Genomic DNA, 23,425 nt, shown 5'->3' with positions numbered 1-23,425 from the left:
TACCCGCTGTGCTATCACTCCAGCCCCAAAAGTAGAACTATTTTTAACATTATGTTTCAGGTAAAAAAACCAAGGCATAGAAAAACAAAGGAACTTTGTCCTTGCTCACACAGCTGGAGATAGCAGAGCTAGGACTTTTCGCTAGGCAGTCTGACTGCTCACAGTGTGTGATGCTTCCACTTTCCAGTTGTTCTCCATTTAGGTGCAATTTATTCTCCAGATTTTGGCTTTGTTTTAGGGGCCACAGCAAGTGGTACTCAGGGTTTACTCCTGGACCTGTTCTCAAGGATCATACTTCATTTTATCCCTGACTGTGTTCTAGGGATCATATGAAACCAAGAATCAAACCAGAGTTGGCCACATGCAAGGCAAGTGACTTACCCCTATACTCTATCTGGCCCCTTCATATCTTTAGGAATGGCTATAGGAGAGAGGGAGAGAAAGAGAGAGGAAGAGAAGAAAGAGGGAGGAAGAGAGGAGATCCTCTGGTCACTCCCTCCCCCAACTTTTTTTCCTCCTTCTCTCTCTCCTTCTTTCTTCCTCTTTCTTCTACCCCTCTCTCTTTCACACACACACATCTCCTATGTTCCTAAAACACATAATCATTTCACATGCCTTTAAGACATACATCATCTTTCGCCGTATAGCAAAATTCCTACTCATTCATCAAATGCCACTTCTTCTGCTCCTTCCTGCAATCCTACAAAATACTAATGTGAACTTGATTTCAATGACCAGACACACATTTATTAGTTTAGTCAGATAGATATATCACTTCTACAAAGCTATCCATGCATTAAAAACAGTAATTGGGTCTCAGCTGTATTTACTGTTAATTCTCCTCTCGGGAAAAAAAATAAGTCAGGGACGAATACTAGATACTCAATGTTTTTAAGTTGAATTGAACATAATTATTATGTAACACAGTAGATTAATTGTAGCTTCATAATTTGGGGGGGTGAAGGAAGAGAGTACTGACAAACCCATACTTCATAATGTGGATGATTTAAAATAAGTATGCACAAAGAAAGTAAGTTAAAGCACTTTACACTTATTTCCCAAAATGTGAGGGAAATGAGAAATTGGAACTATCTTAATAATTCAAGTTGTCACCCAGAGTAATAGTACACCTGGTAGGTGCTTCATTCCATGAGACCAATCTGGGTTTGATCCATGGCACCCTATATGGTCCCCTGAACCAACTAGGAGCAGAAAATTTCTAAGCAGAAAACCAGGAGTAAACCCTGAGCACTGCTAGGTGTGGCCCCAAAACAAAAAAAAAACAACAACAACAAAAATAATTTGAGTCACATACATAGGAGGCATGGTTGCAAATGTTGCATGCTCAGAAGACATAACTGTTCCTTTGCTACTTAGAACTGCCCGCAGACAGCTGTCTCACCAGAGGCCCCAGGCACCCTGGCTATTTAATCAGAGATGGTCTATAAAAAGAAACCTGCTGGCTGTTCCTAATTTCAAACATTCCTGATTTTGATGAATGGCAGGGTAGGACGTTAACTGGCATGCTCTTCTGAGAGAATTGGTTTAGGTCATTTCACACTTGACTCAGAAGCTCTGCTTGCTCAGTTTTTCCCATGTGCAGGGATGTTTTCAGTAGGCCCTTTTGGCACAGAGGACAAATATAACACCAAGCATGTGCTACTTGACCAAACAACTGAGTGACACCTGGCTTGGCCTCTAACCAAGAATGCTGTTCATTTCTCTATAAACTGCTTTAAGACAGTATTTTGCAGCTCCCAGTGTTCCCCACCTTCCCTGCTCTCCAGTACTACCCAAGTTGGCACTGAGTACTCATGACTTTTCAATAATCATGACTTCTAATTATAAACTGGACAAATGAAATAGATCTCTCTCTCTCTCTCTCTCTCTCTCTCTCTCTCACACACACACACACACACACACACACACACACACACACACCATGTACACATACACAAAGAGATTTTTGAGGGTGACTCCAAAGAGCGTGACTCCAGACCCAGCTAAATTTTTTGGCATGGGCAGCTCCTCACAGAATGTCTCCAGACTGAGAAATAAGCTGCGGCCCCATGCCCGCCCAGGAGGGGAAAGGTATTTCTCTCGCGCGCCTTTTCCTTGCCAGGGTGAAGGGCATGGTGACCGCCATATTATGACGACCACAGATGGGGTTTACAAGCTTGCAATGATCCAATGTCTGGAAGAAATCTCCCTGGACTTAGTTGCTAAAGTACAGAAATACAAAACTGTGCGACCTCTTATCTCTTCACAACAGGTCTGACTAGTGGGATACTCCTAACAATAATAGTGAGTTTTGTGTTGAAATATTGAATGTAACCATAGTAAATAGAAAGTAAAGTGAAATTTATCAGTTACATTGCGGGGGGAGGGTGTGCGGGGGCAGGATGGGAGGGGTGCTTTTTTTTTTGGTGGTGGTGGGATATGGGCACTGGTGAAGGGATGGTTGTTTCAGCATTGTATAACTGAGACTTAAGCCTGAAAGCATTGTAATTTTCCACATGGTGATTCAATAAAATAAAAAATTCTTAAAAAAAAAAGAAGCTTCATGCTAAACTTGGCTTATAGCTCAATGGAGAGCACTTGCTTTGTATGTCTGAACCTCAGCACCACACACATACACACACATACACAAACACACTAGGATTTTCTCTAGAGCCTGGAATGTGGCTCAGTATTAGGGTCCCAGCTTGCAGGTGTAAGGCTGAGAGATCCATCCTCTACCTCACCCCATGTTCCTGAGTGCAAGCCTGGCAGCACTGATATTGGGGTCCCTGGGACCACATATGTATGTGATCGCTTGGACACGGAAAGTCTGTGAGGTAAGCCATTCTGGTGAGCCCTGCAAACTAGTCGATGGCCCATGAGCACTGCAGTAGGCACAAAAGGAGGGGAAGTGGGAAAGACCACCCTGTACTCTTTTCCTAGCAGTATTAAGCAGTCTATTGTAAGTTACAGCACCCATAGCTAGCCTATCAAAATAACTATGAAGAAACCAACTGTGGTTTCTTCACCACACATTTTCTCTTGTGTATGGAAGAAAGCCCTTTGGTGGGTGGCGGTGGGGAGTTTGGGTTGCTCAGTGCTACCGTGATGATGGTGCAATGTCCTCCACAACCAACGTTTCTACTGTGGCCGGGGCCAGGCACCTGACGGCCTCCTCCTCTCAGCGTACTGGACACAGCATGGCTCTCCTCAGAGTTTCTGCACTGGTCACCTGGCTGTGGTGAGTGATATGTATGCCTGTCATTAGCACTCTGTGGGGAGCCTCTGGATTATCTAGTAACATTTAGAATAACTTGGGGGGTTGGGTGAAGAGCAGCTGCTGCCTGTTTATATCATTTATTAGTTCTCAGGGGCTCCCATGACTTGAGGTGCTGAGTGGAAACTTGGAAGCAAATCCTGAGGGCTGCAGGTACTGGGGCCACACGTGCCTTTGAAAGACATGGCTGAGGGTTTAACAGGAGAGGAAAGGCAGCATGACTACATACTACGTTTCTGTAGTTCACCTTCCTCTATTCAGGAAGGTCATACCCAATTATAGATGGCCTTTGAATACTATGGGGGTTGGGAGAACCAACCCAACCTCCGCAGTGCAGGGCAGAATCCCTATATAACTTTTTATGTCCCTCAACCCCCAAATTTCACTATGAATATCCTGCTGTTGACCAAAAGCATTACTAACAACATACACAGAAGATGAATGCATATGCTATGTGACATATATACACATATATATATATTCCATATAGTATTCTTCTAAAGAATTATAATCAAGGGACTAAGAGAAAACAAATGTTATTAAGAAAATCATATGAGAATATACTCACAGTATTATGCCACAGTCCTATGTACATTTTTATCCATGCCATCAGTTTATGTTGCGTGTTCACAAGATAATTCACGCTTTAAGTGGACTGCGTAGTTCAAACCCTTGTTATACAAGAGTCTACTCTTAATTTTATACTTGTACTCATGAAAAGGCCTAGAAATCTACAGTTGGGTATCAAAATGACAAATTCCTGCAAAGTAATCACCAACAGCTTTCCTTTCTACTTGGGTTAGGGAGTCCCTGCTTATTGGAGGCCTTGCAGAAGTTTGCATACTCTGTACCAGCACTGCAAAGTGAATTAGAACTTCATCTAATGATGGGGAGTAGGAGACTCCAAGCAGTGCTCAGGGACCCAGGGACCACCCAGTGCAATCCTCAGCCAATCAGCCCAGCTTCAATGCTAGTGCCAAAGGATGCCGGAGGTGCTGCTTGGGGCCTGTGGTGCTGCAGACCACCTGGGCCAACCCAGTGGTGTTCAGGGGCCTCCGGGTCTCCATCTGGTGATGGCAAGAGACCATGTGGTCCAGGCTTGCAAGCATCATAACACCCGTAACTATCACCCCACCCATTATTTTTAAAGAGCAACACACCCAGGAAGTCTTCTCAGTCTCGCATCAAGGCTTTTTCTGAGGCCAACTTGATAAGCTTAAAGTAAACAAAGCTCGAGGCTGGAGTGATAGTACAGCGGGTAGGGCGTTTGCCTTGCACTCGGCCAACTTGGGTTCGATTCCCAGCATCCCATATGGTCCCCTGAGCACCGCCAGGGGTAATTCCTGAGTGCAGAGCCAGGAGTGACCCCTGTGCATCACCGGGTGTGACCCCCCCAAAAAAAAAAAGTAAACAAAGCTCAAATTTCAGGGTCTTTCACCAGCAGATGTCTATGCAAAGCTCATACTCGATCTATACCACAAACTTTACACAGGGCCCTCTGACAAATTGTCTAAGTTCATACCACACAAATCCTGAAACTGATTTTTGGGTGTTTTCTGTTCTTGTTTTGCGGGGTGAGGGTGGGGCTGTTTGGGTCATACAGAGCAGTGCTCAGAGGATCCTGGCTCTGTGCTTAGGAGTCACCCAGTGACCCTGGGACAGAAAAAAGAAAAAAAAAAAGCAGTTTGGTCATATATTTTTCTTTGGCATTTTAATCTTTTCCAGATCAACAGCATATCATATCAGGAACTGAATCTCCAAAAGCTTGTAGTCTACCTATGTGTAATCACTTTGGCTTCATAAGACTCTCCAAGTTTGTATTCTAGTTGCTAGAATGTTTACTGAAACAAATAAATGCAACAAACTAATATTTATCTGCTAAAGATTACTTTTGAAGTTTTTTAAACTTTATTTGTATAAAGCAAGAAAATAAAAACATTTTTAATTTTTACAACTATTTACTTAAGGATATCAATTATTTATCTATCAATAATAGATTTTACTTTTTAAAAAAAGAAATTTTTGCTTATCAAATAACATTTCCAAAAGCTCAGAATGACATTTCTATTTTCTCTATCTCTTTTTATTTATATCAGAAAATTTGAATTTTCTTTAAGTGGAAACCAATCACTTTTTCAAAATGAAATATTCCTTAAAATATGCAACATTTGTAAAATGCTATAGTCACAGACAAAGGGAAGGCAAAGATGGGCTGATTCCAAATTGATGTTTTTATACTTAAAAGCTCATAAGTTGATGATTGAAATATGTTCATACATTTGTCTTGTGTGTGTGTGTGTGTGTGTGTGTTGTTGGTTTTGGTTTTTATTCTTTGGCTTTTATTCTTTGATTTTGTTACTCGTGCCCCCCCAAAAAAGTTCATGCTAGAATTGCAAGTAAACCCACTTATTTGCAGGCAGATTAATACCAATTAGATGTGAAGTTTTCAAAAACAAGCACCTCAGTACCTGCTCCTTAAGAATACCTTTAGAGGGGGAAGAAATTACTCAAAGGGCCATAAAGCATCTCTTGCATCCATGAGACCACTTCAATCCCAGAATCACTTGTTCCCCAGCATTGCACGGATCCCACAGCTCTGGGGTGCTCTCGGGGGTTCCCAGCACTGCAGGCCCAAGCTGTACTGCTGGCCTGTGAGGACCATACACTGACCATACACAGGACAGGACTCTGGGCCTTTGAGCACTACTGTGGTGTCCTTGCCCCTTCCCACCCCCAGGGAAATGATTAACCCTAGGGAGATAACTGGGTTTATCTCTTAGCTACCTCTATTCATGCTAGCTATGTGTCACTACATTAGAAAGAATGGAATGGAGAGAAGACAGGTGCTTCTACCAGTGACAGGTAGGGTCTAGCTGGGGCACTGAGTACATTTACCACCTCTCAGAGGATAAGAAACCAGCTTACAAAAGGTCTACATCAGAAAATCAGGTTTAAAAAAATTTTATTTGTTTGGGGGCCTTGTCTAGCAATATTCAGGGACTTCCCCCAGCTTGATGCTCAGGGGCCACTCCTGGCAATACTAGAGGGATCATGTGGTGTTGGAAATTAAACCCAGGTTTCCAGCATGAAAAGAACATGCTCTAAACCCAATGGACTATCTCTGTAGCTGATGAAATGTCTCGTCAGCTGTGTGCAATCATTTTCACACTTCTTCCCCTGTACCTGACAGACATCCTTGATATATGACCTGAGATTTCTGAGTTTAAGAATCACAGACATTGACAATTTCAATTGGATATGAAATGGAAGTTGAAATGGGGAGCTTAGTCTTATTAAGGAATCTCTCCTCCACTTTGTCCTCTTAATTTGGCTTCAGAAAGCACACTGGGGGTCTGGGGAAAGTGCAACTGTTGAGCGCCTGCCTCGTAAGAGTAGCCTGGTGAGACCACAAGTTTAATCCTCAGCATCACCCACACACCTGAGGAGAGTCCCAGCGGTTCTGCTGTTTGGGATGCCCAGTGTCACAAAGAAAGTATGTGGCTCCCATAAGATATGCAAGCAAAGGCATGCAAGCACCATAGTTGAGTGTGTAAGACCCACAAGATCACTGAAATCATAACAATAAGGAGAAGGGAAAAATTAAAAATTAGGAGAAAGGTTTTAAATGAAAGAAAAAGAGACCTCAGTTCACATGTGGTGTAGACAAGAGCTCTTTGGGTTTTATGTATTTTCAAAAGGGCAATATTGCTTCTATATTTGAAATGATACATATCCTGTATTGGAGCAAAGCTCTATTTACATTTTTTAATAGAGCTCACACTCGGCAGTGCTGGACCCACTGGGCCCAGTCCAAGCCCAGGACCAATACTTGATGATGCTCAACTTGTGGTGTGGACCTGACAGTTTGGTGCTCAGGAGTTACCAGGGCTACATTTATTCGTTCTTAGGGGTTAGTGTGGTGCTGGGGCTCAAACTCAGGCTGTGCACATGCTAGGTGTGTGTACTACTACCTGGGCTATACTCCTATCCCTCCTCATTTTTATGATTGTAGACATGTTTTTCTTTGTATGTATGTGGGATAAATTTTGGCATTTTATATGAAGAACCTTCATACAATAGGATTACTGAGTATCATAATGTGTCATATTTGCAAGACCATTCATTATTTTTTATTTTTTGGAAGTAAACAGATTTTATTTAGAGGTTTTTGAGGGAAGGAGGAAGGGATAAGAGGGAGAGAGAAGAGTAAGAGAGAATGCTCAAGAGAGAACACAGGCTTCTCCAAGGGTGGAGAGAGCTCTACACACATCCTAGCACTAGACACGAAAGCATGAAAGTACACATCTCAAGGGGGGAGATGCGGACGACACATGTGCTCGGGCACTGAATGTGCTTGGCCATGTGGGCACAAGCAGCACATGGGCTCAGGCAGCATATGCGAGCCCTTCCTTCCTTTGTTCAAGGTAGCCTTTATAGGGTTTCTTCAACCTGCCCCCACATGGGGTTTCTTTCCAGGTAAAAGTCCATTGCTAAGGAGGTTACCAGGGAGGTTGAGAGTGGTGATGGCCTTCTTTGGGCTGAATTAATCAGATTAAGGGAGAGGTCCGAGGGAATTTGAGGAACTTCATGGGGAGGGGTCCAACCTCCTCAGGGTCTGCTGAAGGTCTTATCAAGGACCATTCATTCTTCCCTTACAAAAAAATATACACCCCAGTGTCCCCTTCACAATTAAAAAAAAACTATACAAACTTTCAGAGCCTTTCATTGAGTCTTGCACATTCATAATGTCATGTGTTTCACTAAAAGTATAATTAATTTTGTTCAATGGATATATGAAAAGTTTTCTTAAAGATAACATACCAGGTGACACGAGGTTCCGGCCAGCCAGCTACAGAGCAATGTAATTTCACACTTTCTTTCTCCCAGACAGTGTGGGAACGAGGTTTAATAATAAACTCAGGAGCGTGGAGAAGACCATCTTCATTCAACTTTCTACGAAATGCCCCAGTTTCTTCTAACTGAAAAAGATATATGTCAAAATGTTATGAAATTAATGTACCATATACTCCAAGCATAACTGAAACAAAGTTTTTTATTTTTCCATTTGGATTTTATGTTCATATTTTGATCAAATGCCCATCATCTACTTTTAAAGCTGTCACCATCATTTAGGTTTTTTTTAATTCTTTAAGGGGGATTTGGGTCACACATGCAGTGCTCAGGGATCACTCCTGGCAGTGCCAAAAATCAAACCAGGATCAGCTGCATGGAAGGCAAGTGCTTTAACCCCTGTGCTATATCCCCAGCCACTAATTTTTTAACATTGCAAGCCTGAAAAACAGACTTTATATCTGAATGCATAGTTTTTTAAGGTTCTGACTTAATTTTTACAGAACCTTAATTCTCATGGCAAACTTGTCTCTTTTTTTAAATTGGCAAATTTATCTCTTTTTATTTGGCTATACATTTTGAAATCTTCGTTCTTTTGTTTATTGTGGTTATCTCTAAAGAACCACAAATTTCTTGTTTTCAAACATGTTGAAAACATATGCACACAACTTAACAGGCTATTTTTGTAAGACTATTTTTTTGTCTTACTGTTTTTTTCAGGGACAGATTTTCTGCCTTTTCTCTGATTGCAGCTTTCCTGGACTTCTTCTCAAAAGCTTCTTCCTGGTATAGTGAGGACAGGGACTGTTTGGACACTGTGGACTGTTTGCTTGCCATGATTCCTTCTTCTCTAGCAAGAAGATTCCTCTGGGCTATATAAGCAGCTGCTTCTTTAATTCGTTCTTCTTCTGTGTCTGTAACACCACTGACATGCATTTGGCTGAAATAAATATAGCAAAATATGGATATTGTAAATGGCAATGATATGACTGCCTCCTGTTACTAAGATCAAAATAACATATTTCAAAATAACATATTTCAGCAAATCTGACATAGAAAACTCTGGTAAACTAAGAGCTTACTAGTTACATATGGAGACAGTTTCCACCTTAACAAAGCATGGCAATAACAACAATAATATCCATTAAGGCCATGTGCTTTTCCAAGAGCTTATTGTATATTTTATCTCATTTAATCTCCATAACAACCCTCTGAGGTAAGCTGTGTTTTGTTTTAAACATGGTGTAATAAGATTCAAATAATTAGAAAACTTGTCCAAGATGATTTCATCAGTTTTCTTAGTGTGTTTAAATATGATTTAGTCATAATAAAAGATTTAGTCATAACTTTTTTCTAGAAGATAGCACTGTCAAATCGATGTCCCATTGTTCATCGATTTGCTCAAGCAGTCACCAGTAACATCTCCATTGTGAGACTTGTTGTTATTGTTTTGGGCATATGTAATACGCCATGGGTAGCTTGCCAGGCTCTGCCGTGTGGGCGGGATACTCTCGGTAGCTTGCCAGGCTCTCTGAGAGGGTCAGAGGAATCGAACTGGGTCAGCCGCGTGCAAGGCAAATGCTCTACCCACTGTGCTATCACTCCAGTCCTTCTTCTAGAAGATAATATTATAAAGTGAAATTGTTCCTGTGCCTGTGACTGATAAATGATGCACTATATCTGAATTCTGTAACTTACTGCTAGAATGCATTGGCCATGGCAGCTACATGGCTAAATAATTTCTAAATTCACATGAGACCCATTATGCCTATTGGATTTCATTACACTATTATAAACGATATGGTTAGAATGTTGTCTAGTTCTGCCCTTATTTAAAACATGCCAAAGAAATAGTACAATAGGTAAGGTGCTTGCGTTGCATGTGGCTAGTATGGGTTCAATCCCATATAATATTCCCTGAGCATCAGTAGGAATGATCCCTGAGCTCAGAAGATGGGGTAAGTCTTGAGCACTGCAAGGTGTGACCCAAAACTTCCCAAAAATATCAAAGAGGGAAAAATAAGAAAACAAAGTTTACTGTCCAGGTCTTACCATCTCCTCTAAACATCTGAATAAATACCAAACTAACTATGAGAGGCCAAGTCTGGGTAAACACGCTTAGCAATATAAGCATATTTCCCTGAAAAGTTCAGTTTCAAATATCAAAAAATCAAACAAAAAGCTAAAATTAAAATATTATTGATTCCCCTTACATTTCTTATTGGACCCAATACAATTATTCTAGCCTCTTAAAAAAATTCAAAAGAAACTCAGAGAAGAATGAGAAGAAAAAACACAGGAACATAGAACTGGGTCATCAAAACTGAATATCATGATATTACTTACTGAATTTTCATTATAATTTTCCTAAGAGTATTACTTCATTTTGAATACCACCTTAACTCTGTGAATAATTCTCTATTCAAGAAAAATAAAACAGAGGGTTCAGAAAGTTCCAAGTTAAGGGGCTGGAGTGATAGCACAGTGCGTAGGGCATTTGCCTTGCACGCAGCCAACCCTGGTTCGAGTCCCAGCGTCCCATATGGTCCCCTGAGCATCGCCAGGGGTGATTCCTGAGTGCATGAGCCAGGAGTAAGCCCTGTGCATCTCTGGGTGTGACCCAAAAAGAAAAAAAAAAAAACCTTAAAAAAAAGAAAGTTCCAAGTTAAACTTTAATTTGGTGACTTGGTTAAATTTCCTTTTAAGATTCTTTCAGACAAATTTTTTTAAATGTTCATATTATAAACAACTGGAGCGATAGCACAACGGGTTGGGCGTTTGCCTTGTACTCGGCTGTCTCAGGTTCAATTCCTCCATCCTTCTCGGAGAGCCTGGCAAGCTACCAAGTGTATCCCGCCCACACGGCAGAGCCTGGCAAGCTACCAGTGGCATATTTCATATGCCAAAAACAGTAACAACAAGTCTCCGAATGGACACATCACTGGTGTCCACTCAGCAAATCGATGAACAAGGGATGATAGTGCTACAGAGCTACATTATAAACAAACGAAATAAACATTAGTAGACTTGTGGCTCAGTTGTTATTTTGTTTAAAGCTTACCTCAAAGCTAAATAGCTATTTATTTTACATTAAATAAATATAAACCAGGCAGTGAACATATGATGCAATGTTTTATTGAAGTTTTAAAATTCTAGTTGAATAAGAATGAAAATCACACTGGCAGACAAAATTGTTTGCATCTATGTAAACATAGCATCTTTTCTTTAGTTCACTCAACATTTCTAGTTTTAAACTTTCTACTTTATCTGCAGTTTTTACATACATTGCTTAACAATGTTAGATAAGACAGAAAATTGTTCTATAGAATAATAATATATAGAAATAGTATATAGGGGCTGGAGCAATAGCACAGCGGGTAGGGCATTTGCCTTGCATGCAGCCGACCCAGGTTCGATTCCCAGTATCCCATATGGTCCCCTGAGCACCACCAGGGGTGATTCCTGAGTGCAGAGCCAGGAGTAATCCCTGTGCACCGCTGGGTGTGACCCAAAAAGCAAAAAAAAAAAAAAAAGAAAGAAAGAAATAATATAAAAATAATAATATAGAACACTGTTCTATAATCCAGCCTTTGTTTAAGTTTAATTAGTTTCACAATTAGAATTGAGTTCCTAATCATGCTCTTGTCATGTGATCATCCTACAGGTGCGCAAAGATTTTTACAATCAACACATCTCCTTCACTGCAAGCTTCCCAGATTCCTCAGACCTGTCTCAGTCTGTCCATCCTAAGTGTTCAGTAAAAGTCAAGCAGAGAATGCATACATACCGTCCTGAGAAGATAGGCACCTTGTAGTCACTTGGCAGATTTTCCTTCTCATCACCAGAGAGAAGACTCTTCCTGGCTCTCTTTGTTTGGGGGCTCAAGCTGGATGAATAATCTAACATCATACTGGAATCTGTTAGTCTGTAACAAGGGAAAGTACACTTAAACTATTAAAAATATTTGGGCTGGAGCAATAGCACAGCAGGTAGGGCATTTGCCTTGCATGTGGCCAACCCAGGTTCGATTCCCAGCATCCCTTATGGTCCCCTGGGCCCACCAGGAGTAATTCCTGAGTGCAGAGCTAGGAATAACATCTGTGTATTTTCGGGTGTGACCCAAAAAGCAAAAATAAATAAATAACTAAATAAAATATTCAAAATACTTATCAAAGGAAACTTTACCTTGGGGGAGTTTTCACTGAATCCTAAGTCATCTTTAAAGCTATCGTTATCCTTTAACTTTAAAATGAAAGTGGAATGAGAAAGGCCTCATATAATGGATGCAATTTGGATGCACAAAAGAAAAAATAGGTCAATAGCAATTTCAGGGCATTCCAATTCTCTAAGTTTCAAGGGATAATAGCAATGCTTTCGGAACAGTTCCAAATACCCTTCACAATTAACACTAGAAATTGAGGGAGTTTATATAAATGGTTTGGATACATTGTACACTAAAATTCTTTTTGGCGTGGGGAGGGGACACACCCAGTGGTGCTCGGGGGACCATAATATGGTGCAACCATTTTAATCAGAGTCACAGCAGCTGCAGTTACATGCTAAGCAAGTGCCTTGCTTTTTGTACTATCTTTCTTGTCCCTGTACATTCAAATTCTTTCAGAGAACTTATAAAAATGCAACCATTTCAAGTCTGAGGTATGGATCAATGGTAAGGTGCATGTCTTGCATGCAGGAGACCTGGGTTTAATCCCCTGAATTAAAAAAAAATAATGGAGCACATGATTTTCACACAGGAGGCCTAATTTTGGTCAGTGGCACTGTCTATGAGCATGGGAACAACCCCCGAGCAGCACTGTATGTACCCATCTTCCCAAAAAGCCATAATCAGCCATTCTAGAGAGCGGTCCAATGTTACAATGTTTAACAGAGAGGCAAGGTAATTCTTATGAAAGGCCCTTAGATCCAAATGTCTTTATGTATAGAGTCTTCATCGTAGGATGCAGGGAAAGCAACAGAATTCATATATTTTATGTCAACATCTAGAGTCAAATGACTTTATCACACCCCTGCAGAAAACAGGTTTGCAGTGGTCAGGTTTGCAGTGCACAAAAATTGCCCAAAAACACTGGTACAAACGTGTATTTGGTGATGGTGAATATTTTAATAAACCAAAAGGCATTAGCTGTGGGAAAAAATATGAAAGGAGAACTTTTATCTAGAGAAAAAATATTGATGAACGTGAAAGTATGGGGACAGTGTGATAGTACAGCAGGTAGGACACTCACTTGCCTTGCACTCAGCATCCAATACAGTTCCCCAAGCCCACCAGGATTGATCCCTAAGCACCAGGGATAAGCCCAAAGCAATGCTGTGTGTGGGCCCCAAGCAAATAAACAAGAGTGAAAGTATAGTGTTGGTAACAATGGTTATTGTTTATTTATGGATTTCTTGTTGCCTGTAGGAGGGTCACTCCAAGCAGTCCTCAGAGCGCCACAGTGTTTGGAATCAAACTCACCATCGACCGTAGGCAAGGCATGTGCTCCACAATAAGCCACATCCCCAGCCCTCAATATGGCTCTTCAGTGAAATCAAATGCAATTCCATACAAACATATACAATTGACATAAATTCCAGGCATTTACAGGCTCTCTAAGATCAACCCCTTGACCTAAAACCCCCTGGTCCATTCAGCAGCATGAGATGTCCCCAATAGTGAACTGTATGGGGATATTCTGTGCTACTCTTATAATTTTTCCCTTGCTTGGGAATAATTGAAATGGCCCTTGGTCTAGAGAAATTTTTCAAAGAAAGTGAACTATGTGGATGGCATGGGAGAAGTAAGCTGCCAGTTGAAAAAGACAGTTCTTCCAAACTATTCAAAATAAGGCCATTTCCCAATCTTTAAAGCACAAATTACCTGGATGCAAAGCAGAAAACAAGCCAAATGTACACAGAGCACAAAATAAATACATGTCGTCATGCAGGTATTCCTGTTCTCAGCTTCACAAAGTAGCACAGAACTACAAGCGTTTCTAGGACACGCAGGGTGCAGTGGCTCTGCGTCTGGTGAAGGAGGATGGGCTAATGCCTTTGATCCTTGGACCGGAGTGGAGTGGAAGCATGGCAAAGGCAAACTTTGTCATTCCCCCACCCCCACCCCAGGACGAGTATCTGGCTCTTACCCAAGATTGGCATTAACACTAAAGGTTATAATCCTGAACTCATGCTGTGGGTTGGTTACCAGCTGGAAGACTCAGTGAAATTTGTTCCTTGCTAGCTGTTCCAGGTAGCAGGGAAATGACTGCTATACCACAACAGGTTTCAAAGTACATGCTGTACTTACACAGGTCCACGTTTAAAGTGGTATTTTCCTCTACTTCTTTATTCCATTACAATTACCAAGCAAAATAATTATGGAGTTTAAGAGTTTTCTTTTTTCTATTTAATTTTCTAATTTCTTTTGCTTTTTGGGTTTTGCTCTATGGCTTAACTTTCATATTTATGTCTACTATTCTCATGACTCATATTTGCAATGTTTATTTACACAAAAGTAGCTATGATCTGTCATTCTTTTTGTTGTGCTATTCCTTTTTCTGTCATTTTTTTTGGGGGGGGGGGTAAATGTGGTTTTGTTTTGCTGGGTTCTGAATCACACCCATCTGTGCTCAGGGGAACATCTGGTGCCAGGGATTGAACCCTGGTTGAATGGCAAGAATCTTACCATTCTGTACTACCTCTCTAACCCTAGGACAAATCTTTAAGTACCGGGCTGTGATTATTCCACTCTCACGGTTAAATCAGCAGCTGGTTTTAATAACTAAGATTTACTGTCAGCTAGATTCACTGATGAATTCTTTCAAACCCTTAGGGGAACTACTTTCAATCTCAAGATTTTCCAGGAAATTGAAGAAACATTCCCAGTTTGTATGAAGCAAACATCATCCTGATACAAAAGTAGACAGAGAAACCCCAAAGAGAGAGATAGAAACTGAGAGAAAGAGTGAGGAAGAGAGGGGGGGGAGAGAGAGAAAGAGTATGAGAGAGAGAACTATGGGCTAATATTCCAATATCCCTGATAAATATAGATGCAAAGATCCTCAACAAAATATTGAGAATAGAATCCAACAACTCATCACAAAGATCAAACACGATAACTAGGATTCATCCTGGGGATGCAAGGATGATGAAACATTCGCAAGTCAATCAACATAATACACCATCTCAATAAAATTTAAAAAATCAAATTACATGATCATGCCAATAGATGCAGAAAAAGCATTTGACAAGATCCAGCATCCATTCATGGTAAAAATTCTCAACAACAAGGAAGTTGAAGGAACTTCCTCAATAGAGTCAAAGCGTCTACCACAAGTCCGCAGCAAGCATTACTATTAATGGGGGGGAAACTAAAAGTCTTCCCTTTTAGGTTTAGTTTTAGATTTAATATCAGGCACAAGACAAGGTTGCCCATTCTCACCACTCCTCTTCAATACAGTACTGGAAACTCTTGCTAAAATAGGGAAGATATCAGGGGCATCCAGATAGGAAAGGAAGAAGCCAGGCTTCCATTATTTGCAGGTGACACGATACTATATTTAGAAAATCCTAAGGCTCTACAATAAAACTCCTAGAAACAGTAGATTTTTATAGTATAGTAAAGTGGCAGGTTACAAAATCATTATCCAAATATCCATGGTTTTTCTATGTACAATAATGATTTTAAAAATGTTTTTGAAAAATTCCATTTACAATCATGCCTAAGAAAATCAAGTATGTTGGGTTTTTTTTCTTTTTGTGTCACACCTGGCAATGCACAGGGGTTACTCCTGGCTCTGCACTCAGTAATTACCCTTGGCGGTGCTCAGGGACTATATGGGATGCTGGGATTCGAACCCTGGTTGGCCGCGTGCAAGGCAAAAACACTCTACCCGCTGGGCTATCGCTCCAGCACCGAAGATCAAGTATGTTGGAATCAGCATAATTAAAGAGGTGAAGGACCCATACAAAGAAAACTACAAACATTATTTCAAGAAATAAAAGAGGAAACAAGGAAATGGAAACAGATCCACTGCTCATGGATTGGGAGGATTAACATAATCAAAATGGTTATACTCCCCAAAGCATTATACAGATTCAATGCAGTCTTTATAAGGATACCTATGACATTTTTCAAAGAAATATATCAAACACGGGGGGCTGGAGCAATAGCACAGCGGGTAGGGCATTTGCCTTGCACGCGGACAACCCAGGTTTGATTCCCAGCATCCCATATGGTCCCCTGAGCACCTCCAGGGGTGATTCCTGAGTGCAGAGCCAGGAGTAACCCCAGTGCATCGCCAGGTATGACCCAAAAAGAAAAAAAAAGAAATATATCAAACACTCCTGAAATCCAATATGGAATAATAAGCCCTCAAGAATAGCTAAAGCAATCATTGGGAGAGGGAGGGGAGACGGGAAGAAGATCCCAACTTCAAACTGTACTACAAAGCAGTAGTAATTAAAACAGCATGGTACTGGAATAAAGATAGACCCTTAGATCAATGGAATAAAGTTTAATATCCTGACACAGGCCCTCAATTATATGATCATCTAACCTTTGATAAAGGGGCAGTAAATATGAATTGGAACAAGAAAAACCTCTTCAACGAGTGGTGCTGGGAAAACCAGGTAGCTACATACAAAAAAGTTAACTCAGATCTCTTCCTAATTCCAGGCACACAAGTCAGATCAAAATGGAATAAAGATCTTAACATCAGATCTGAATCCATAAGGAACATAGAGGAAAACATAGGCAGAGCCCTCCATGACATTGAAGCTAAAGACATCTTCAAAGATGAAACATCACTGACCAAGCAAGTGGAAGCAAAGATGTACAATGAAAGCAAATAAGACTACATTAATCTAAGAAGCTTCTGTACCTCCAAGGAAATCGTGACCAGGATACAAAGAAAGCACATAAAATAGGGGGAAAATATTTAGGCAATATCTATCTGATAAGAGGTTAATATCAAAGGTAGATAATGCCCTGGTAAAACTTTACAAGAAAAAACACCCATCCCCATCAAAAAATGGGGATAAGAGATGAACAGAAGACACATGAAACACTATATCTATATCACTAATCATCAGGGAGATGCAAATCAAAACAATTCCCAAAGGTAGTAGAAATGAGCGCCAGGAGTACTGGACCATGATTGAAAGCTTGCCACAAGTGGTTGGGAGTAAGCAGTTAGGACAGAAGAGAGACCACTTTGACAGTGATAGTTGGAAATGATTATTCTGGACAAGAACTGAGTGCTGAAAGGAGGTAAAGTGATATACATGATAAATCTTTCAGTACTTGTATTGCAAACCGTAATGCCTAAACGGAAAAAGAAAAAGAGAGAAGAAAACTATTTGCCATGGAGGCAGGCTGAGATGTGGGGACACTGGTGAAGGAACAGGTGTTGAAACATTGTATGACTGAAACCCAATCATGAACAACTTTGTAACTGTGTATATCACAGGGATTCAATTTTAAAAAATTACCATCAGCTTCCATTTTATATTCACTTGAAATAAAAGACTTTATAAGGAACATTATATCACATGTCATACAGGATTATAGAAAAATCCAAGTTATTTAGAAAATACAAATCTTTATTTTGCTCTTTACTTTCTTCATCCTTTCAGATCCAAATGAAAATATAAAGTATGTGAAAAATTAGGCATTAAAATACTATGCCTTGGGACTGGAGTGATAGATAGCACAGTGGGTAGGGCATTTGCCTTGCACGTGACTGACCCGGGTTCGATTCCCAGCATCCCATATGGTCCCCTGAGCACTGTCAGGAGTGATTCCTGAGTGCAGAGCCAGGAGTAAACCCTGTGCATCATCAGGTGTGACCCAAAAAGCAAAAAAATAAAATAAAAAATAATAAAATAAAGTAAAATACTATGCCAACAGATTGTAGATTTTCCTTGACTTAAAATGTGATTACCACCCAGTTGAAAATGCCACAAGTTGAAAATACATTTAATATGCCTAAGTCAAAAATAGCTTTACATCCTCATCCAATTCAAATACTGAACAAGGGATAACCTCCTCTAAAATTATTCTTGACAGAAAAGACAAAAATAAAATCACTTATAAAACATCAGATCTGGAAGAGATCTCAGATATTTGGACCAGATATTTTTTTTTTTGCTTTTTGGGTCACACCAAGCAATGCTCAGGGGTTACTCCTGGCTTTGCACTCAGGAATTACTCCTGGCGGTGCTTGGGGGACCATATGGGATGCCGGGGAACGAACCCGGGTCGGCCGAGTGCAAGGTAAACGCCTTACCCACTGTGCTATCACTCCGGCCCTTTGTACCAGATATTTTATAGATGTGGAAAACAAAGCCCTGAAAGTCTTCTTGATCTATCGATGTTCACTTTGCAATTTGGTAACTGAGCTAGAATTAGCACCATATTTTCTTAATTTTCAGGTTACTGCTCTTTCTGCTAAAGTGTGAGCCCCAGAATGGCATGCCTGCCAACACTACAACCTGCAAGCATTACAGCTGAGAGAGAGCAACTTCTCATGAGCGTGTATACAACATCACAATGTAGGGTGTACAACTCCTGGCATACACCAACAGCTGAGTGTGAGAGCATAATAATCAGATGTATGGCACAGCGAACACTACAACCAATGATGCCAGCACCACAACCTAGTGTGTATGCAACACCCATTCATCACAACAATGAATGAAAGAGAGAGGAAGGAAGGGAGAAAATGAATATATACTGATCACCAAAGTTATGTGTACAATGTTTAACTGTGCTTATTCTGAAAATGAAATTTAAAAAAATACAATGAGATATCCTCTCATACTTCTGACAATAACCTACATCAAAAACACTGAAACCAACATGTATTGGCAGAGTGTGGGGATAAAGGGAACTCTTGCACACTGTTGGTGGGGTATATGTGTAAACTGGTACCTACTCTATGAAAATTGGTATGAAAATTTCTTTAAAATTTTAAAAATAGACCTGGAGAGATCAGACAGTGCTAAGGATACTTGTTTTTTATGAGGCCGACCCTGGTTTAATTCCCAGCGCCACATATGGTCCCCATGAGAACCAGCAGGAGTAACCCGTGAGCACCAACACTTCTCTAGTTTCTTCTATAACACTTTTTCTTTTGTGCAATCTCCTCTTGGGGTTTAGGAGTGATTTGTTCATTTTCAGGAAGGATCATCTCCATGTGCCATGGAGAACTCATGTTGGTTGACTCCATGCCCAAGTTCTGTAAGTTCTGCTGCACATCTTGGGGACTTGGTTCACCTGGAATTTCTCAATGTGCAGCGAATCTCTATCTAAACCCTTAAGTTCAACTTGGCTCTGCATTTTAAAGCCATATAGTAGAAGTTCAGGACTTTGCTTAGGCCACCAACCTTATTTCTAGCTCCCATTTTGGCCTGGAAAAACCTTCCAATGCCACTATTGTTACAACCAAATGGCACACATTGCTTCTGGAGAGTGACAACAGTCAGAGACTTAGTGATTTTTCAGATATGTGTGGTGGCCTTTGCAGTTTCACAAGTGAAATTGAACCTCCTGATTTTCATGATTTTGTAGGAGTTTCTGGGTCAAGAATAATGAATCCTGTTGAGACCACTTAGGGATGCTTAAGGGAGGAGAGCAAAGATTGTTCTATTTTGATTTAGAGCATTTTGTTCTATGCTCATTCTTTGATATGTCATTATAATCTCAGTGCTACCAACCTTCCAAGTCTCCTCCTTGCCTGAACACTTGCAAAGCATTTAGGAAAATATCAAGGGTAGTGAACAAGTATGCAGCTGAAAAGAGTCCTCTCCTACCCTCTCCTCCCAAACTGCAGAAAATTTCTCCAAAGATACAAACATGAATTTAGCTTGACTAACACCATTCTTGAAATGTACAGACATGCAATGGCATCAGAAATAGCCATCCCTGGGCTCTCTTGTTATTCCTTGTTTTTATTATTTCCACTAAGTTTATCTTTTTCTTTATCTTATTCTAATCACTGTATCATTATCTCCTTTTTAGTTGTAAATGCTTTTCACCACTTGTAGTCAGAGATGTGGTTTAGTGGCAGAGTACTTCCTTGCTCCTCTGAGGCCCTGGGTTCAATTCCTGGCATGCAAGTACCCATGAACACTCCAAAGGGCAACTTCCAAGAACTGAACTGGGAGTAATCTCTGAGTGTAGTCAGGCATGGCCCCAAAGGTCCACAAAAATCTAAATTAAAAAAATTATAACTATTAGACAGGAATATTATCCCATTTTTCTCCCTTTTTTAAAAAAAAAAATTGGTGAATCACCGTGGGGCACAGTTACAGACTTATAAACTTCCATGCTTGCATTTCAGTTATCCAATGGTCAAGTATCCATCCCTCCACCAGTGCCCATTTTCCACTGCCAATGGTCCCAGCATTCCTCCCACCACACCCACCCCATCCACCCTCCTTTTTACTGCTTGATTTGGGGGATGCACATCTAGCTGTGCTTAAGGCTTACTCCTGTGACTGCCTCAGGGATCGCTCCTCAGTAATATGTGGTGCTGGGAATCTAGACGGGGTTGGTTGATTACAGGCAAGTACCTTACCCAATGTAATATTTCTGAGCCCAAATGCTTGGTGCCATTTCTGTTCCCTATTCTCTCTTTTTATTTGCTCTGTTTTAGGACCATACTCAGAGTGGTGCTCAGGGCTTACTTATGGCTCTGTGCTCAGAGGTAACCCGGTGACACCCAGGGTAGCAGCATCGGCCACCATACTTCCTATGCTATCTCTCTGGCATATTTCTTGATTTTTCTGTTAAAATAGAAACAAATTATTATTTTTATTTTTTTATCATTTATTTCTATGGGCAAATAATATTTTATATTTTTTAGTCATTTCCTACAACTAATACCTAATATTAAGGCAAATATCGTAGAGGTGTGTGTCTGAGTCACTTCTCAACACAAGTGTAGATTGGTCATGTGTTCTAGAAAGAACTGTTTGGTAAAACACTAATATTCAAATCCTCCTCTCCCTACCATTTCTCTCTGTTGATGTGATGACCCAGGGTTGCACACATGCTTGGTTGTGATGTTCACACCACCTAGTTGTGCTGTTCACTGGGAGATGCACATCAGGCTGCAGTGTTTTCACACTCCATTGTGCCACTTACAGGGTCAACATTACCATTTTTTATTATGGTGCTTTCATACGGGAGATCACACTCATCACTCTGCATATGGGGTTCTCCAGGGGTCACTGTAGTGCTCACATATGAGCTCACAGGGATCCAAAGCTCTGGCTGAGGTGCTCATACATATTTTAAGTACTTTTATTTGTTTACTTATTTGGGGTTCACACCCAGGAAGATTTCTCCTAGCTCTGTACTTAAGAATCAGGTGATGCTCTGGAGACTGTATTGAGTGCTGGGAAATGGCTACATTGAAATGAGCACCAACCCAAGACAGATAGGTGAGATCAAGACACAAATGTCCAAAAGGCAGTAGGTTTGTTTTATGACATCTTTTGAAAACATGCTGTGCAGAAGACAGCAAGTTTCCATATTCCTCTCAGTCAGTCCCTGCTATCAAGAGATGAGTTACCTCTACTTTTGGAATTAATATCTTCTGTATGAATTATAATTGGTTTGAGCATCATTGTGTTATTCTCTGAAAACAGTAGTAATTACAAAAAGAGGTTATTGCTTGGGCAACAACTGAGCTTCAAAGAAATATCTCATGGAAGTGTGATCACAGAAGTTCTTAACTATTATTAGCACTGAGATCCTGTGGGAAAGGTGGTGGACGTAGAGTAGAATTGGGTTCAAATTGCTATTCCATCACTTCTTAGAATAAAGAGGAAAAATAGGGTGCAGTAATAAAGTGCATACCTTGCATGTATGAGACTTGGATTTAATTCCTGGAAGCACTGTGTGTGTACATATGCATGTGTATATGTATATATGTATATATACATATATACACAGAGTGTATATATGTATATATGTGTATACTCTATGTGTATATATGTATATATACATATATATACATATATATGCAGATAGAGAGAAGGAGGGGGAGAAGCCCAAGAATAGCACAGCAACTAACAAATTAGTTAGGCATATGCTGCACCTGGGTTCCATCTCTAACACCTTATGATTTCCAAAGCATCACAGGACATAGCCCTGGAGGACTCTCAGTATCTCCAGGGTCTGACAGTCACCAGAACTAAGAGGCTGAAACATCATCTCATCCTTGGGTCCTAGGATGAGGATCAAGTACTGCTAGAAGTAGAATCCACCCCCCCACACACACACACACCTCAACCCCCTGATCATTGTTTTGGAGACCTGAAGAAAAAAAAATAAATCAAAAAGTTTATTTAATCTAGCCTTCAGTTTTGACCTTTGTAAAATAAGGATAATAATTTCTACTTCTCTAAGAAATCATAAAGATACAGTGGTTTAGAAACTAAATTGCTTCATAAGTACTCAATTTTAATCAGTTCAAAAGCAGACAATTCAATATCTTCCTTTCCACAGAGGGATGAGGGAACATCTAAAATGCTTCCTTCTGTGGGGGGACGGGAGAGCAGAGAGATATAGTAAAGTGGATAAGGCACTTGCCTTGCACTCAATTGACCTAGAATCCAACCCTGGCACCTCATAGGGTCCCCTGAGCCTGCCAAGAGAGATCCCTGAGCACAGAGGTGGAGTAAACCTTGAACACAGCCAGGTGGGCTCAAAAAGCAATAAAAATAAATAAATAAATGAAATTTTTCCATACTCCAAGAACTGTGCTATGTTCTCTGATTTTTGAAAGCTATTCCTTATTACTTGTCAAGTATAAAAAAATATTTCTTTTATCACTTCTCTCTTAATGTGTTCCTCACTCAAAGGAAAGGAAGGTACACTGATTTCACTAGTATTACATCTCCCTAATACCACCTTTAAATTTGGTGTTAAGAAAGGAGTCTCAGGTCACATGCCGGTATGCATCTGTAGACTTCCCAGTGCATGTACTGACTTCACTGAGTCACAGAGTTCTCTGAGAATCTGATGAAAGCTGCAGTTCTTCTCAGCCAAAAAAGCATCTGCACCTAATTTCAGATTATCTGAGACTGTGGAAGCTATCCACAGACATAAGTAAGAGCTCTTGCATATTGGTTGCAAAGTGGTCACAAGTGTCATTTCCCCATGATAGTATTTGTACATTACAAAGTAATTACATTGTACAAAATACTGTACTAAAATCTCAGGGCTAGGACAAATGGAGATGTTACTGAGACCCCTCGAGAAATTCGATGATCAATGGGATGATGATG

General features: G+C 40.4%; 1 protein-coding gene across 1 annotated transcript in view; it reads right to left on the bottom strand.

Annotated features, from left to right (window-relative positions):
• MYOM1 (myomesin 1) overlaps positions 1-23,425 on the bottom strand; it is a 142,493-nt gene that overhangs the window by 107,146 nt on the left and 11,922 nt on the right. Inside the window, exons 3-5 of the mRNA XM_004606000.2 lie at positions 11,916-12,053; positions 8,837-9,068; positions 8,099-8,256 (exon numbers count right to left, since the gene is read on the bottom strand). Coding sequence (XP_004606057.2) covers positions 8,099-8,256; positions 8,837-9,068; positions 11,916-12,053 — 528 coding nt within the window. The remainder of the gene's footprint in view (positions 1-8,098; positions 8,257-8,836; positions 9,069-11,915; positions 12,054-23,425) is intronic.

Source organism: Sorex araneus, chromosome 2, assembly GCF_027595985.1.
Source record: "Sorex araneus isolate mSorAra2 chromosome 2, mSorAra2.pri, whole genome shotgun sequence".
Classification (NCBI taxonomy): Eukaryota; Metazoa; Chordata; class Mammalia; order Eulipotyphla; family Soricidae; genus Sorex; species Sorex araneus.
This window is presented reverse-complemented; position numbering and strand designations above follow the sequence as displayed.